The sequence below is a fragment of the Vicugna pacos genome, chromosome 24 (genome assembly GCF_048564905.1).
Source record: "Vicugna pacos chromosome 24, VicPac4, whole genome shotgun sequence".
Taxonomy (NCBI): domain Eukaryota; kingdom Metazoa; phylum Chordata; class Mammalia; order Artiodactyla; family Camelidae; genus Vicugna; species Vicugna pacos.
This window is the reverse complement of record NC_133010.1, coordinates 10,891,797-10,907,868: the sequence shown is the minus strand read 5'-3', so window position 1 is coordinate 10,907,868 and position 16,072 is coordinate 10,891,797. Positions and strand designations below refer to the sequence as shown.

Here is a 16,072-nt window from a genome sequence, read left to right as displayed (position 1 = left end):
TCACACGCTGGCTCTAGTTGAAACAGCGCCCACTGCAGGGTGACTCTGTCACCTGGCATGCTCTCCCTCCAGAACTCTAATGGGTCTGAACCTGGTAGCTGAGGAAGGTGGGTGGACTGGGGCTTGGCCCACTGGAGGAAGGGGAGGGATCTGTGAGTCTGGAGATTCGATACTAGTTGAGTAGAGGGGAACAGGAGGGAAAAAATGGACATTAGGTGGGGAGTGTACAGTTGGTGGACCACTCAGCAGCAGGCTGTGGAGTTGGGGCAGTTTGGGGAGGGAGGGAAGAGGTTGACACATGTTCGTCTGAGGTTGTGTCCAGCCAGGCTCAAGGTGTGAGGTGGCCAGGTGAGAAACACTGGCCTGGGACCCAGGGGAGAAACAGCAAGGACCAGGGAGACTGGGGGTGATCTCTTGGAGGAAGGAAGTTGAAAACCTAAAACTTTTCTAAAGAAATGAAGTCTATTAATAAAAAAAAAAAGATATGGTTAATTAGGCTACCTGGGGGACCATATGTTGATTACAAGATGCTCTTAGGAACCCGGCTTCTTTTCTTCTTCTACTCTGCCATCCTGAGGCTGTAGCTTTCATCTTTCACACTTCATCGTAGTTACAATACGGCTGCTCTCCCTCCAGTGTCTTATCAGCGCAGGAGGTCATGTGCTCGGCAGGGTACAGCTTTCTCTGACGCAACCAAGAGATTCCAAATTATGGCAGTTTAGATGTAAAGGTAAAAATTTCTTTCTTGTATAAGAGTCCAAATGTAGGCCGTCTTCCTTGGGACTGGTGGAGCAGCTATACCACCCTTAAAATGAAAATTCCATCTCTGTGTCCGGAGTGGTTGCTTTAGCTTTTACCTTTTCATCTGCATCCCAGCTGCCAGGAAGACGGAAGTGGACAGAGGGAGTGCGTGTCCATTCCTTGTGCACATGGCTTTCACTCACATGCCATCGGCCAGAACTTAGGTCCATGATCCTACCATGGCAGTGGGCTTGTGTCCAGCTAACCCTCCACCTCTGTAGTCCCTGCCTTAGATGGGGACGATGAGGAGCGAACATTGATGCCAGCTGGGTCTGTCCCTTTTAAAGGGTTTTTACAGACCCTCCACCGGCAACTTCCATCTACAGTTCACCGAAGAGAACTGTGACACGCGGCCACTCTTGGTGGCCAGGGAGACTGGAGAATATAGTTTTTAGGTGGGTACATTGTCACCGCAAGCAAAATCAGGTTCTTTTTATAAAACAAAAGAGGAAAATGGGTATTTGGGTGGGTAACCTGCACTGTCTGCCTCGGCCAGCAGAAAATTTCAAAGAAAGGGCAGTTAAGAAGACTGTGCTACAGAAAATTCAGGTTGTGAGAGGCCAAAGGCAAGGCCAAGGGAGTGGTACAGAGGAGCTTTGCGGTGTCCTGGGGAGAAAGGAAGCAGAGAGTAGTTGGGGGGGGTGCAGCTGAAGATGGGGCAGGGAGAGAAGGTGGGGCTGAGACAGCGGGGCAGTAGGACTGCACAGGAACTGGAAATTGTGGTTGAACAGAGGCTTCTTTCCCATTAGGAGAGACCTGATGGGGAGAAGCTAAAACTATAAAACTCTTAGAAGAAAATAGGAGTAAGGCTTCGTTTCTTAGATCTGACACCAAAAGCATAATATTAGCCTGTGTCGGAGACAAGGAAGCTGAGGCTCATAGAAGCTAAGGAACTTGTGCAGGATCGCACAGCTGGCTGCGGAGTTTATGCTCCAGAACACATCTGGAGATGAGCGTAGTGGCTCCTAGCTCTCTTAGCCTTTGAGCTTCTGAGCAAATCAATCTTCGTGAGTACCACCCTTTTACTAGCTGATGACTGATTCAGATCCTTCTTCAGCAGAGCGCTGGCTGGCACATTCCTGGGGCAGTCTCTGCTCCTGCTGTATCATCAAACACGTGTTTTCTGCTCCTGACCGAAATGACAGCTGAGTCTGAATTCGAGTGGAGGAATATCTGGGGGCATTGATTTCTGCTATTGATTGTGAGAAAAACTCAAGCCTTTGGCTCCAGGCCACTCAATAAGATAATGCAAGTTACATTACATGTACATGTTACATGGTATTCTTATAGAAATATTTTCTTGAGAGACGGGGACATGGGTTTCTATGAGACTTATTTGGTTAAACCAGATCTTTTTCCCAAGGCCATAGACATTATGGTAGTTCTGCGAAACGGACGTTTTGGCCAGTTCCTTCAGCGCTAGTGCCGTCACATCCCTGGCACGTGTGCCTCGGCAGGAGTCTCTTTGAACTGAGCGTACGTTTTGGTGCCCTCACTGCTTGGGTAGCATCGGCCTGGGGGGTGGGCACCCCATTACCTGGCAGTGGCTGCACTGATAGGAATGGAGTCTGAGTCTGCCTGGGGAGTTTTGAGTCAAACCAAACTGCCTTTGCCTCTGGGTCACCAGATTCTAGTACTTGGTGCGTTCCCATTTCACTCCGCTGCAAACAGGCAGGTTTGGAAGGAGGGGCAGCTGTGACGCTGATCCAGCCTACTGATATCAGGGAGAGAAGGACCACTAACATGCCTCGAGGGCACACACATTGACAGCCTGTTACTGATTTTACTTTGGAAATACGGGAGCTCCACTAAAGCAGACCCCAACTTGGTGTTAGAGTTCTCCAGAGAAATAGCGCCAGTAAGATATCTGTCTCGCTGTCCATCCATCTAGTCTAATCTAGCTTAATCTGTCCATTCCATCTGGTCTGCCCAGAGAGGGTTACTTCAGGTAATTAGCTCACGCCATTATGGGGCCTGGCAAACCTGAGATCTGTAGAATGGGCCAGCAGGCTGGAGATTCAGATGAGAATTGACATTGCAGTCGTGAGTCCGAGATCTGCACGACCGCCTGGCAGGCAGGATTTCTGTGTTGCTGTCTCGAGGCTGACTGTCCCTTGGGCACCTAACGTAGAGTCCAGCTCAGGGTAGACGCCAGTGGACACGTGTGGAATGAGAGCGTGCATGAGAACACCCATCTGGGAGGCAGCATTTGGGAGGCTCCAGGGTCAGGCTGCCCGGGTTGGGGCCGAGCTCTGTCACTTTCTATGTGACTTCAGCAACGTTGCAAACTCTTTTGGGCCTCAATCTCCTCTCTTTAAAAACAGCAATAATGTTACCCACTTCATAGGAGTTTTATGAAGGCTGAATCGGTATAAAGTACTTAGAACCTCATCTGGCACAAGATAAGAATTCTGTAAATGTTAAGAGCGATTATGATTATTGTTTTCTGAACCCAAACTGACACAGTATCCCACTGGGGGCTGAGAAAAGTAGACCCATGATTATTTAATTTTCCTCTGAAAGCTTTAGCCAGGAAACAGAAGACAGGCATATTTACTAGAAAAGTGAGGATAAAATGATTATTTTAAAATGGTTGATATGATTATTTCTGTAGAAGAAGCCAAAAGAATCAGTCAGAAGATTTTTAGAATCAATATTAGCAGCAAGATGGCCATATATAAAGAGATACATGACTCTTAATCTTTCTCTAATGTGTCAGCATTAATCAATGAGGAAATATAGTAATGGAAGGAGGGAAGCTGTCTAATTTGGAGAGCCTCCTGATGTGTGTCCCCTGTACACTGATATTTGATACAGAGAAATAAAACATAGGCTTCTTGTAATTCTTCTTGAATTCCTAAGATAAACCGTATTTGGTCCTGTTTTGTTATTTTCACAAATTGCATACTTTGCTTTGCCAATGTTTTCTTAGATCTTTGCATCTTAATTGTTTGTGTGTCCTTTTTGTTAGATTTTAGTATTGAGGTTAAACCAGTTCCTTAAAAAAACCCAGGACACTTTTTTTTTTATCACTTTGTTTATTCTTCATTGATGATACACAGTAAACTTTCACAGGGACATACACATTTATATCAGTGTTCCATGTTATTTCCTTCTAAGGTATGTAACACATGATGGCATGCAGTAGAAAAAAGAAACATATATTTTGGTATATGCTATCCCAAGATCCCAGTACTGTTTTCAGTACTTACAATATAAATTTGAGCAAATTATTTCTTTTGACCTCAGTTTTTTCATTAATACCATAGGACTATTACTATCTTTAATTTATTATTTTATTACTATCTTTAAGGTAGTATTACATTAAATCATTATATTGATTTTTCTATTCCTTTGCATAAATCACAATATTGGCAATGCTACAGAAACAGAAAATTCAGCCACAGAAAAATATCCTTTGCTCCGCATATTTGCCCTTAGGATACTTTTTATCCTCAGTAAGTTCTGGAGAAGGTTATAGAGTGAGGCACTTGTACAGCAAAAGGCAAGATGGTGTGAGCGATGGTGGAGACAGACACTCTGCTTTTAGCCCAGGTCTGTTTCCACCAGCCACGTGACTTCATGCAGGTTACATCATTACTACAAGCTTTGCTTTCCTCATCTGCAGAATGGGCAGAGCAATGGTACTCACACCACAGGTGGGAGAAAGCGAGAGTCGGGCGGGAGAGGGAGGACAGCTTCTGTGGACCTGGCTGCACTCACCACCCCCTCGCCTCCACCTTGGTGGGCCCCCTCCTTTGCCAGGAGCTCCTGGAGCCTGGAGCCTCATCCCGTGTTAGGGGGCTTCCGCAGCCTTTGGCTCCCAGTTTCACTCAGGTTTCTTCCATTGTCGGATTTTGCGTGCAAGGGCAGGCAGGGAAGGAGGTGGAAATATTGAGGCAGAGGAATTAAAAGGGAAAAGCTACTAAAAAATAGACCTGTTTTGCTCTTGGAGCTCTTAAATTCCATTAGGGTTTAACTTAACCAGTCCGACAGCCTGGTTTCTCAGTGCATAAGCAGAGAAAAGATGGCCCCTCCAGAGGGGTGGGGCTGCGTGGCTTCTCAGAGGATTGCCCTAGTTCTCATGCAGGTGTCTGAAATCCCACGTGACCACAGGACTGGAGAATTCTGTGGGAAAACTGAAGTACTTCCTCCAAATGCAACTTGGCAGTTGTTGGAAGATAAAGTGGGGGCTCTCAGTGGGCCCTTTCTGAACTTCTTCAGAACTTCAGGTATTCTGAAATATTTTCTGCTGCCATCCTGTGCTCCCCACCTCTGGGCATCTAGAGCATGCATTTTATCTGTTCATTTGCTATTTATTATTGACTCATAACTGCTAGTAACAGGAGTTACAGAAAATCCTCCAGATTCAAGGGCTTCGGGTTTTGCTGGTTATAATAGTGCAGGTCTGGCCATCATCATCAGGGGTTCACTGGTTTCTGCCCCCAGCTCAGCCCTGGGCTCAGCTCTGGGTGAGTTGCACACCTGGTGGCGGCTGCCCCCATCCCCAGAAAGCCTTTCCCGGCGGGTTCACACAAAAGGCTGCTCACTAACTCAGTTCCGTGCACTGAATGGAAACTTCTTCCTCATCTGATCACAAGAATTGAGGGAGTGTCAACACTGGAGCTGTCAAGAGAGAAGATGTATTGTGTGTGAGAAAGAAAGTTTTGAAGAAGACTGTTTACAGGAATCTCAAACTTGTCCTCTGGAGATGGGTCAAGTGTTCTGTATTTGTGTGAGCTCCAGACGAGTGTTTTGCACATCGCAAAAGTGAAAAGGAGGGGCTCACGGGCACTGGAAGGGGCTGTGACGGCAGATCCTCTCCCCACGAGGGGCTGCCGGGTTGTGGGCAACTGCGTGCCTTTGTAGCACTCTGCAAGTGGTTTCCCTTTCTCTTGTAAAATCACCCCAAAATCACTTTTGCAACCACACTTTCCCCTCTTATCTGGTCTCCAGAATAAAACACAGAGTTGTTGCAGTAATATAATTCCTGTGACTTCATAGTCACGATACTCGTGTCCCCGTCTCCTCCAGCACAACCGCAAAACCAGGGAGCAGGAGAGTGTAGGGAGACTCTTAGACGTGAAGCCCTGATGGGGAGAGGGCTTCAGCCACTGAGAAACCACGCTGTCACCTGCTCCAGGGCTGATGGGCTGGCTCCCTTTAGCCTTTGTCCGTTGGTTCCCCCTTCCTCCAAACCTCAAAGCCTTTGTTACCCTCAAGTAGCCTGGACTCCTTCATCGTCCTCACCTGCTCTGGGCTTTGGTCCTTCTGTGCAAAAGCTGCCGAGCCCTCGTGGGAGGAGAACTGGGGAGGGGCTGTCCTTTTTCCTTCCTCGTAAGAAATGAAGTGAAAAGGAAGCAAGAGTGAGATGGGGTTGTGTCAGTTGACATTCCTGCTCTCTTTGGTGGACTCCGGTCTTCCTGTAAGAGCAGAAGGGAAAAGCTGCCAGTCTTGAATTGAGGGACTGCCCTGCTGATTAACCCACTACGTGTGTCCTTCCCCTGTACCCAGAAACATGTGAAAAATAGCCGTGGGAGTGATCAGGCAGATCTGTGCTGTTACATGCCAGGGATTTCACTTCTCGGGCACAGATTTTAAAGTTTTCCCAACACGATCAGGCCCGAGTACGCACCACTCTGTGGAGCCGACTAGGTTTGGCAGTGAAATGTGTGTGCCAGTCCAAAGGGTCCAACTCTATTATTTCATTTTCCATAAGGCCCTGTGACGTCACATTATTTCAGGGTAGGTTCTTGTTCTGTTTAGGTGCCTGCTTGTCTGGAGCCTCCCCGGGGCGGTGGGGGTGTGTCAGAACCTTCACATTGATTGACAGCAGGCAGGCGCCCTCTTGCCCACTCCCCTGATGCCCTGAATGTTTTGTCTCCTGTCTCCGTTAGGCGGGGCAAGAAGCACAGCATCATCCTGAGGACGCAGCTGTCCGTGAGGGTCCACGCCTGCATCGGTGAGTGACGTCCGCGGGGCGGGACGCTTGCCACCTGCCCTCAGCCATTAAACACGTGATGAGAAAGGCGTCTGATGGGAATAAAATGCGGTGTTTGCTGTTAGGCTCCCAGCTTGGGTCAGCCCCGCAACAGGTTGCTGGAGTGCTAGGTGGAGCAATGTCTGGCACTTGTTTTGGAAGCCCTGTTTCACTCCGACTTCCTTTGCTGTTTGGTCAGTGAGTAGAGCTGGAGGGAGACAGATGGTCCATGAGGTTTTTTTTTAGGCGATGCTCGGAGAGAGGGGGTTCTTCCTGGGACTGTGAAAGTGTGAACCTCCAGCCAGCTGAGGTGACCTTGGCGGGCCTCCTGGTGGCTCTCTGCGGCTCCTCGTGGGGAAGTGGGGTCTGAGGCTCCAGGCTGTGGTCTCAGGCAACTGAAAGGGAAATCTTGGGGCAGTGCTGGACGGGGCGCACGAGGATGAGAGCAGGGTGGTGTTGAGCGGATGTGTCTGTGGTGCTGACGACTAGCCTGCGGTCACACAGGAGCCCCTCTCAGCCTGCTCTTGCAGCCTTCGGGTTTCCTGGACCCACTGGTTTCCCCACCTGTGCGCACAGGTTGAATGGCAATGAAGGCGGTCATTTATGCTAAGAAGACGGTCTCTGTGTGAAGGTTTCCTCTTGCTATTGGGTCAGGTTGAGGCAAGTGTGTAATATCATAAAAAAAGAAAGGAACTCAAAATCACCTTAGGCATAGAAGTTTGCGATATCTGAGTCATTTTGCTTTTATTTAATACAGGCTGTGGTCTTTTTTTAAAAATGCTTTTATTTTAAACTTCTTTTCTTAACATTAAAAATTTTTAAAATATTTTATTTATTTATTATTGTATTATTTAATTATTTTGTTTTGGCAGTGGAGGCGGGGGAGAGATAATTAGGTTTATTTATCTTTAGAGGAGGTATTGGGGGTAGAACCCAGGACTCATGCATGCAAAGCATGCGCTCTGCCACTTAAGCTATACCCTGCCCCCCCAAGGCTGTGGTCTTAATTCAGGCCTCTGATCAGGAGAGCATCCGTCATCCTGCTGCGGCCCAGTCTACACCTGGGGCGTGGAATGTGCTAGTGGAGTGGAAGGAACCGTTTCTGGCCCCTCCTCCTTCCCCCAGTTTCCCTGTTGGAGACCCAGGGCCGGGGTGAGGGCGCAGCTGGACGTGCTGGGGAATCCATGTCGTTTTACCTCATTCTGGGTTAAGTGGTTGAGGCTGCAAGTGTCCTGAGTGATAGCTTTTGTCTGACTCTGTGGTTGGCGAGTAATTGTGTAACCGACACACAAACTTGAGGGGCCAGAGCGCCAGGGGTTCGGGATGGTTCATGATCTTGTTGGAAACAAGGTGCGATCTGTAGGACGTTCAGCCCTGACCGTTTGCGTCTCTGTTGCCTGCAGCACTAAGTGACCTTCAACTAGGCGTGGGCACTTGATTATATGTGATTAGTTGCTTTTTTATTACCTGCTTTATATTTTCCCAGTTATTTTATGTGCATAAGCCTTGCCTACCTGAAGAAAAGGCCTGTGACTTATGACTTTGGATAAACTCCCCTCCCGCCCTCCTCGTGGCTCTAGAACAAATCCAGGCTATGGATTTGCCTGGATAAGGCATAAGGTGCTATGAATACCGTGGAAGTTAAGTATTGGTTGAAATGTAGCTGATAACCCGTAGAGATCTGGGACATGAGTATGAACTGGTACTTCCCAGGAGCAGTAAGGCAGCGGAAAGCATATTTACACTTAAACAGGTTAGATCAAAAGCCTAATGAGCTCTTTTTAAGAAGACTCACTCTTGAAGTAAGTCAGACAGACAAAGACAAATATCGTATGATATCACTTATATGTGGAATCTAAAAAAATGGTATACGTCCTATTTACAAATCAAAAACAGACTCGTGGACATAGAAGGCAAAAACTATGGTTACCAAAGGGGAAAGTGTGGGGAGGGATAAATCAGGCGTTGGGGATTGACAGACACACGTTACTATGTATAAAATAGATGAGCAACAAAGAACTACTGTGTAGCACAGGGAATTCTATTCAATTTCTTGTAATAACATATAATGGAAAAGAATCTGAAAAGAAAAAATATATATGTATGTGTATGTATAACTGAATCACTTTGCTGTACACCTGAAACTAGGATTGTAAATCAACTGCACTTCAATAAAATTTTTTTAAAAAAAGAAGAAAAAAGAAAACTCACTCTTTTGCAGTAGACCCTTAAAAAATTTCAAGTACAGGAGTTTTCTAGCCGGCTTCCATGTTATTGACTCACTGCATTAACTGCTGTATCCTTCTACAGTCCCGTGTAGTACGTGTCAACACACATCTTGTCCCTGGGGCACCTGGGCACCAGCGGCTGGTACAGCCCACTCTCTCCCAGGACACCCATGTCTTCCTGCTTGAGGGGTGGAACTGGGTGCTGACAGGATCAGCGCATTTGTTCTCAAACCTCCTTGAGCCACTTGCTACTGGAATTATGTAGTTTAATGAAATGGGACATCAGCATTTTATAAACTGATTAAATGTAAGTAGCAAAAGTCACTGCTGTGAGTATTTTGGAGAAGATTCAACACTTGTGACTACAAAAGCATGTCTGTCAATGTGAGTGGGTTGGGACAGCTATAAAAAGTGGGGGAATGTTGTAAAAATCCGGAAAGAGTCTAGTCTTCATACGTATCTTCAGTTCTCGCTCAACTTCAAAGAAACTGAGATTGGGAATTACGAGGCTGCGAACTCCTAGACTGGGCACCATTCACGCAGGAAGGTCCATGGGAGCTCCATCAGACCTCTGTCCAAAGGAGGGTCATGGCCCCCAGCGGTGTGAGGGTGCGTCTCCTGTGCTGTACGCCTGGCCACCGGCTGTGCCTCATCCCAGGAAACAAGACCATCAGTCACCGTGGCTGCACATTAAAGTCAAGTCTTAAGGTGTGTATGTATCATTTTTAAAGGATTTTCTGCTTTCATCAGTTTTCACCATCAGTTACCTCAGGCCCGAGTATGTCGGCTGAGAGGGTTTGACTGTGTGAATTAACGTCGGTACCCAAGAAGGCAAAGGTTTTCCTTTGTGTTAAAAAAAATCCTCTTTCTCCTTCCATTTCCTGTTATTGGCAAGATCTGGAATAGATGTACTATAATAGCACTAATATTATCCTTTGGTTTATATATGAAAGAGGAATGTGTTCATCTTATGTGTGATGTACCCACCAACCCCCATTGTGACGTGTTCTTTCTTCTTCCAAAGGGCAGTATTAGATGAGATTTCTTTGGGATTTAAAAAAAAAACAAAAAAACCAAACCTGGAATAATCTTCGGTTGAAATAACAAAAGAAAACATGACAAAGGGGAGAAAACCTATTTCTCATCAGTTGGTTGAGTCTTTATTTCTTTTCAAGATTATTTCCCCTCTTCACCATTTGAGAAATGGTTAAATTATTGTAGCCATTGGACAGTGGCTGCTGCCTTCTGCCGAAGATCACAGGCAACTCCCCCAAGGACCTTCCTCCCCACCGCACCATTGGGCTGGAAGGATCCGGGATCCGCTTAGGCTCATGGGCTTCAAGTGCTGTCAAGTAAATTTCTCCAAAATAATGTTTTTCACCCTATGTTCTCTTTTCCTTCATTCCTGTTTTTATTAAGTATAGGAATGTTTAGAATCCAGGACTGCATGTTGATGAATTGGAGGCGACATGCCTTTGGAATTCTCCAGTGTTGACTTTGGAACTCTGTACCCATTGGGATGAGAGCAGATAGCAAACCTCACGAGCAATGAAGGCCACGGGGCGCTGCTCCGACAGTCACAGCTAGGCGCCGAGACAGGTCTTTGCTGATCATGCAGCAGGAAGCTGGAGTGAGATTTTGGTGGGGAGAGAGGCCCCGAGCTTTTTGTACCTCTGAGCTCCTCTCCGCTGTAGTTCTTCGCACATTTTTAGTGTGCCCACTAATGTAACATAAGGTAGTAAACAGTGCGTGCCTTACCTTCTTAATCTAACTTCAGTCACTCAAAAAAATAAATAAATAAAAAAGAAAGAAAGAAAAGAAAAAGCCGTGATGGTCATACTGTGGGCATGAACTTACAGATATAAATTTAAAAAAAAACATCTATGACAGGCATGTGAAGTCTGCATTTAATGAAGTTAGCTAGAGAAAATAAATTTTTTGGTCCCGGTAAGTCATCCTATTGCCAGACACCAGAAGAATGATCAGAGGGCCAACTGGCTCTGGTGACTAAATCTCGTTGTGAGGAGAAGAGGAGTGGGAGAATCGTGGGTAAGGAACGGAACTGAGAATTTAAAAAAAATAAGGTTTGATGTCTTTAGGGTCCTAAAGTTAATATCTGAGTGTTTTCTATCTGCTGACTTTGAAGGCATTTTGTTTGGCTTAAAACCTCTGGTGCTTCAGTTTTCTGAAGCAGACCCTGTCTTTTCATCAAGAAAATAAACCCAGTTGATTGATTCCCTGGGACCCATAAGGCTGACACTTTAAAGTATCCAGCATTGAGTGAAATGAAAGGATAAAAAATTGTCTGACGATTCTAAAGTGTGATTTATACTTGTAGTCGGGAGGAACCACTTGGTGCAAAGGGTCTTTAAACCCTTCAGAGGCTTCCCTCAAACCTCTGTGAGGATGAGGTCTGCCTGTGAAGATAAGAGGTGAGCTCGGCAGAAGCTGGCAAGGAATCCGAAGTGATTAATCTCTCCAGATTAGTCTCATCGCTCATGAAAGATCAAATCACAGGGAGACAGACACTTTTAAAGGCAAGAAAACGACACAGGAGACGGCCGCTTCATCCACTGATGCGGGAAATTAGTCAATTTCCAGCAACATCAACAGATGTAATTTTTTCCCCACTAGAACAGAAATGAATTTTAATTCATTGGGAGGTGCACCAGTGAACAGAGTCCTTTGAAGGGCACTTTCTAAGTCAATGAGTGAGATGACACAGAGCCAGGGCAGAGTAACTTCTTGGAACAGATAATACAAACACAGGAATTCACAAAATTCGGTGGGACCTAAATGGTGGTGAAACTAAAGTCCCAAATATTCCCATCTAGTTCCGTTGGTGGATCAGTTTAAATACCCCTTTGCTTACTCTTAGTAAGGATCCTGGGACAATTTGTCTTCTTTCGTTAAAACATTATTCCTTACACTCTTAAAAATAAAATTTAAGAACATTTCTCAGAGATTAAGCTATAACCTTCCATGGCTTTCATTACTATTTTGTACAAAAACCCTAGTGTTGTCAATTAAAATGTATTTTGCAACAGCACCATTGGTCAAATTCAAAGATGCTCAAAGGCATTTCCTTCTTCGTAATTGGAGGGAATGTAACTGTATATGAGAAACATCAATGGAATGAGGCATCAGTGTATCATTTGCAAAGCATTTTCCACTCACCAGCTAAGTCCTGCAGCTGTGTGCTTTGCACTGCTCTGCTGTAGCAAAGAGCGGAATGACCAACAGTGGAGCATCTATCTCTTCAAGAAGAACCCTCTGGTGTAAGAGTGGCTGCGGGGATTCAGCTCGTGTGCTAGCAGATGCGGAGGAGGTGGCTCCCTGGGCCACCATGTTCGGAAGGATCCTGAGAGTGTGTGCGGTCTTAATGGGTCAGCATCCTGTCTTTGGGCCGGCTTCCATTGGTGGTGATGGAGGTGGTGTGTGAGTCTGTATGGTGTGGATGATGGCTCCCGGCGAGCTACAGATTCTGTCCAGTGTTGGAACCCCCTGGAGATACAGTGTAGAGGGCGCTGGGCTTCTGTATGCAGAGGTGTGGAGTGGAGGTGATCCATGAGTCCTGCCACCAGTCCCTCCTGGTCCCCAGTCCCTTTCTCAGGTTCTCCCTTTTTTCTCATGCCTGTGAGTTTGGCGTGCCTCCTCCGTCCTCTCCCACCTTGCCGAGCGAGTACCTCTTTCCCCGCCTCTGGCTGTCTTTCCCTCTTGGCTCCGTGTGAGCTGGTTTTGTGTGTCTGAGCCCTCCTGGCCCTGCAGGGAGGCTCCCTCCCCTCCAGCTACCTTTTCTGATGTTACGTTCGCCCCACAGGTGGGCTGCTAAGTGTTAACCAAGTGACCCTTACTGCGTCTTGATTCTGACGGTTTGGGGTTTCTGTTAAAACTAGACCTTTCCTTCTGGAGACATCAGAATGCCTTTTTGACACTCTTGAAGCTAACGGCACCTGCGTGGTGCTTCCGCATTGGCTTCTGCACTGTGGGCGCTGAGACGCCTGCGCAGTGACACGCACTAGCTTGGTTGACTGGCTCGTCTGGGTGCCGGGGTAGGGGGTCCACACAGGTGCTGGTGGCTCTCTGTTGTCTGATGTTCTGCCCCCTGGTCCCCCCGCCCCGTCCACTGTGTATCTGCAGAAGCAGAGTGAAACAGGCTGTTCTCTGACCCGGAGCCACCCCCAGGTCGTTCTGGCCCCTGTGGGACCCCCGCCCTTCTTTCTCTAACTCTGGGTCTTGGACTCAGGCTTCTTGTCCTGCAGCAACAGGGGGCCGGTCCTGTGCTGGTCCTGCCTCCGCAGCCGTCGGTTAGGGCGGGGGTTCCCTCCTGCCCTGTTTGTGGATGTCACGGTGGCCAAAGCCACAGCGTCCTGACCGTACTCTTTCCTAGTGCGTTTAGGTGCCGTGGGTCACGGATCCTGCCTTCTGTCCTTTGATGTAGGGATGCAGGGGTTCTCCATAAGCCCTGGAGCCCACCTCTCGTTTCTGCCGCCTTTCCGCGGAGCCCCGAGTGGCTGGCCGCAGCCTTGGCACTAGATGGGCTTGGATTTGAAATCCTGAGTCTCCTGTTGCAGAAGGACACTTCCAGGGCCTATTTATTTACTTTTTTAAAGAACCCTCTTCCCTTTTGTACTCTGTCAAGTCTGTGACCCATTTTTGCTCAGAGTTCTGCTCTCTAGGTAAAAACAAGCTCTCTGGGTTAATCAGATTAAACACCTCTTGTCATTTGTTTCCTATTAATCTGTCTCAGCTCCCAGATGGCAGACCCCACAGAAGGTCCCTGTGTCTAGAGGGCCATTGGGTCTGGGCTGGGGGAGACCAGCTTGGCAGCTTCTCTCTGCTCCGTGCCATAAGTTGCCGCGTGGTCAGTGATTGACAGATGTACCCTCCCCCACCCCCCACAAATGGAGGAAAGACACAGGAAGGATGTAAAGTACACCAGTCAGTTGTCAACATGCCTGTCCCTAATGCTGTCATCATAGGGTATGCAGATAGGTCAGGAAGGATGTGTTGCCTCAAATTAAAAAGAACAACTAGAGGATGAATTTAAAGAATGACTCCACCATCTGTAGACACTCAGGTGAACATAAATGTGGGGGTAAATAAAGAACAGAAGACACAAACCCATGAGAGAGCACGAGGACCTTCCAGATGCAGCTGGAAAGTCAGGTCAGCTGCAGAAATTAAGAGGCATCAAGAAAGGAACTATGGACACCAGCAAAGGGAACTGAAGCCCAGGAGAGAAAAGCAGGTGTATCCCGGTTTCTTACGGCAGCTTTCGTTCTTATTTGTGCTCTGTACCCACCCCCCCCCCCCCCAGACTTTCACCGTATTTCAATTGTTTGCTCACTGTCTCTGTAGGACTTTGTTACCTCTCATCTCTAAGGAGCTCTAGATGTTGGATGACAGAATGTGAACGTTGCCCGAGAACCATTATCATTGTGTTGGTTTTGCATTTTCCTGGTGATTGCTTATCTCCTTCACAAGGAACATGAAATTCTTCCCCCTCCCCCCAAATGGCCCTGGAGAATGTGGTCATATTGGTGGAGACACTCCGTAGCAGATGCTCCAAGTTTAAACCCTGTGCTGGCAGTTGGACTCCAAAGCTGCTGTCCAGCAGAACCTTACTTCTATCCAGAAAGCAACCCCTGGAAAGGGAACCACTGTATTTTTGACTTCTTTAGGAGAGTCCTTCCTACAAATGCTTTCTGCTCGCAGGTCTGAGCTGCATGTGGGGTCTAGTGCCTGGCTCTCTGCACCTGCACCAATCCCATAAAGAGACGACCTCAATTTTGTCACCAATCAGTAAGAATGCATGTCAGGAAACAAATGCTTTGTCTCGTTCCTAGAGACGTTGATATCCAGAGGGCTTGGGAGCTGACAAGTAGGATGGATGGCTTGCTGATGTCCTGCTAAGTCGAAGTTCTTCAAGGATTGGGTGCATACTCAGGTACTTTTCAGGTCTTGCAGAGAGACTTGGAGAAAACATTTCTGGGGAGAGGGATTCTTTGGGAAATTCTATTAAGTTGGAAATACCTAAAGGGACATGTTTTAACTTAGGGGAAAAAATCATGGAAAGCTTTAGTAGTTCATCAAGACATGCAGCCCGTTCAAGATTTAACTCCAAGGGGAAAAAAAAGGTGATGGAGAATCTTTTACAAGTGCTGTTGGTCTCAAGTTCACGTAATAGAGTAATAGCAGTGGAACAAACAGCAAAGGAGAAAATTAAGAAGGTTAGCATAATTGAAATCTTGTTAGTGTAATTGAAAAGAAGCATGAATTCTGTTGTGAATTACACCCCGACGTGGCGTGATATGTCGATATCCTAGTAACTGGACTGTGATGGTGTGGGCAGGAAGGTGTCCGCTTTACAGGGATGTAGGGGTGTCTGTGGGACGAGGTGTAGAGCTGGTATGCATCCAGAACTTCGGTCATTTCCTCGCTTTAAAAAAAGGCTCCACTTTAGATTCAATGGTCATCCTAGATACTGCAGCTTGATACTGTAGCTACAAGTATTTCAAAAGTTGTAAAATGTTACAAAGATGACTCGTTTGAGAAGAACTCTATTAAATTGTAAATTGTTTACCTTGGTCATTTTGAAAAAGTAATGTGAACCGCGTTCAGTGAAAGACACTGAAAGATCTTTGCATTTTTTTTCCTGTTCTCAGCCACATTTCATGGGCCGTCCCCTCCCCGCTGCCCCCAGCCACAGGAGGGGCCAGGAAGGTGGTGTTTTCTCTAGGCCACGTGCCTAGGAGGTGGGGGGGCTCAGGCTGGCCGCTCTGCATTACCTGACTGGTGGTCTCTGCGCTGGGCCGCTGTTTCTCTCTTTAGGCCATTTTATGCACAATCTTTTAGCCTTTTTTTACATTTGTGATTGCGGGACTGATGCAACCCTTCTGCTTTGAAAAGTTTGAGAAGAGCTGCCCAAACACCTAAATATATGTCTTTCCAAACATTTTCCCTCCATGACGTTTCACCAGGCTTCCAAGGAGGGTCTTCATGCTGAGCCCCTGTGTGGTTCACAGTTTACTGTAGGGGAGAAGAAACAGCGAAGAAAAAT

General features: G+C 46.9%; 1 protein-coding gene across 4 annotated transcripts in view; it reads left to right on the top strand.

Moving 5' to 3' along the window:
• The window catches only part of FHOD3 (formin homology 2 domain containing 3), a 402,137-nt gene that overhangs the window by 59,333 nt on the left and 326,732 nt on the right, over positions 1-16,072 (top strand). For all 4 annotated transcript variants that reach the window (XM_072948976.1, XM_072948975.1, XM_072948981.1 and 1 more), the window contains exon 3: positions 6,699-6,763. In XM_072948976.1, coding sequence (XP_072805077.1) covers positions 6,699-6,763 — 65 coding nt within the window. The remainder of the gene's footprint in view (positions 1-6,698; positions 6,764-16,072) is intronic.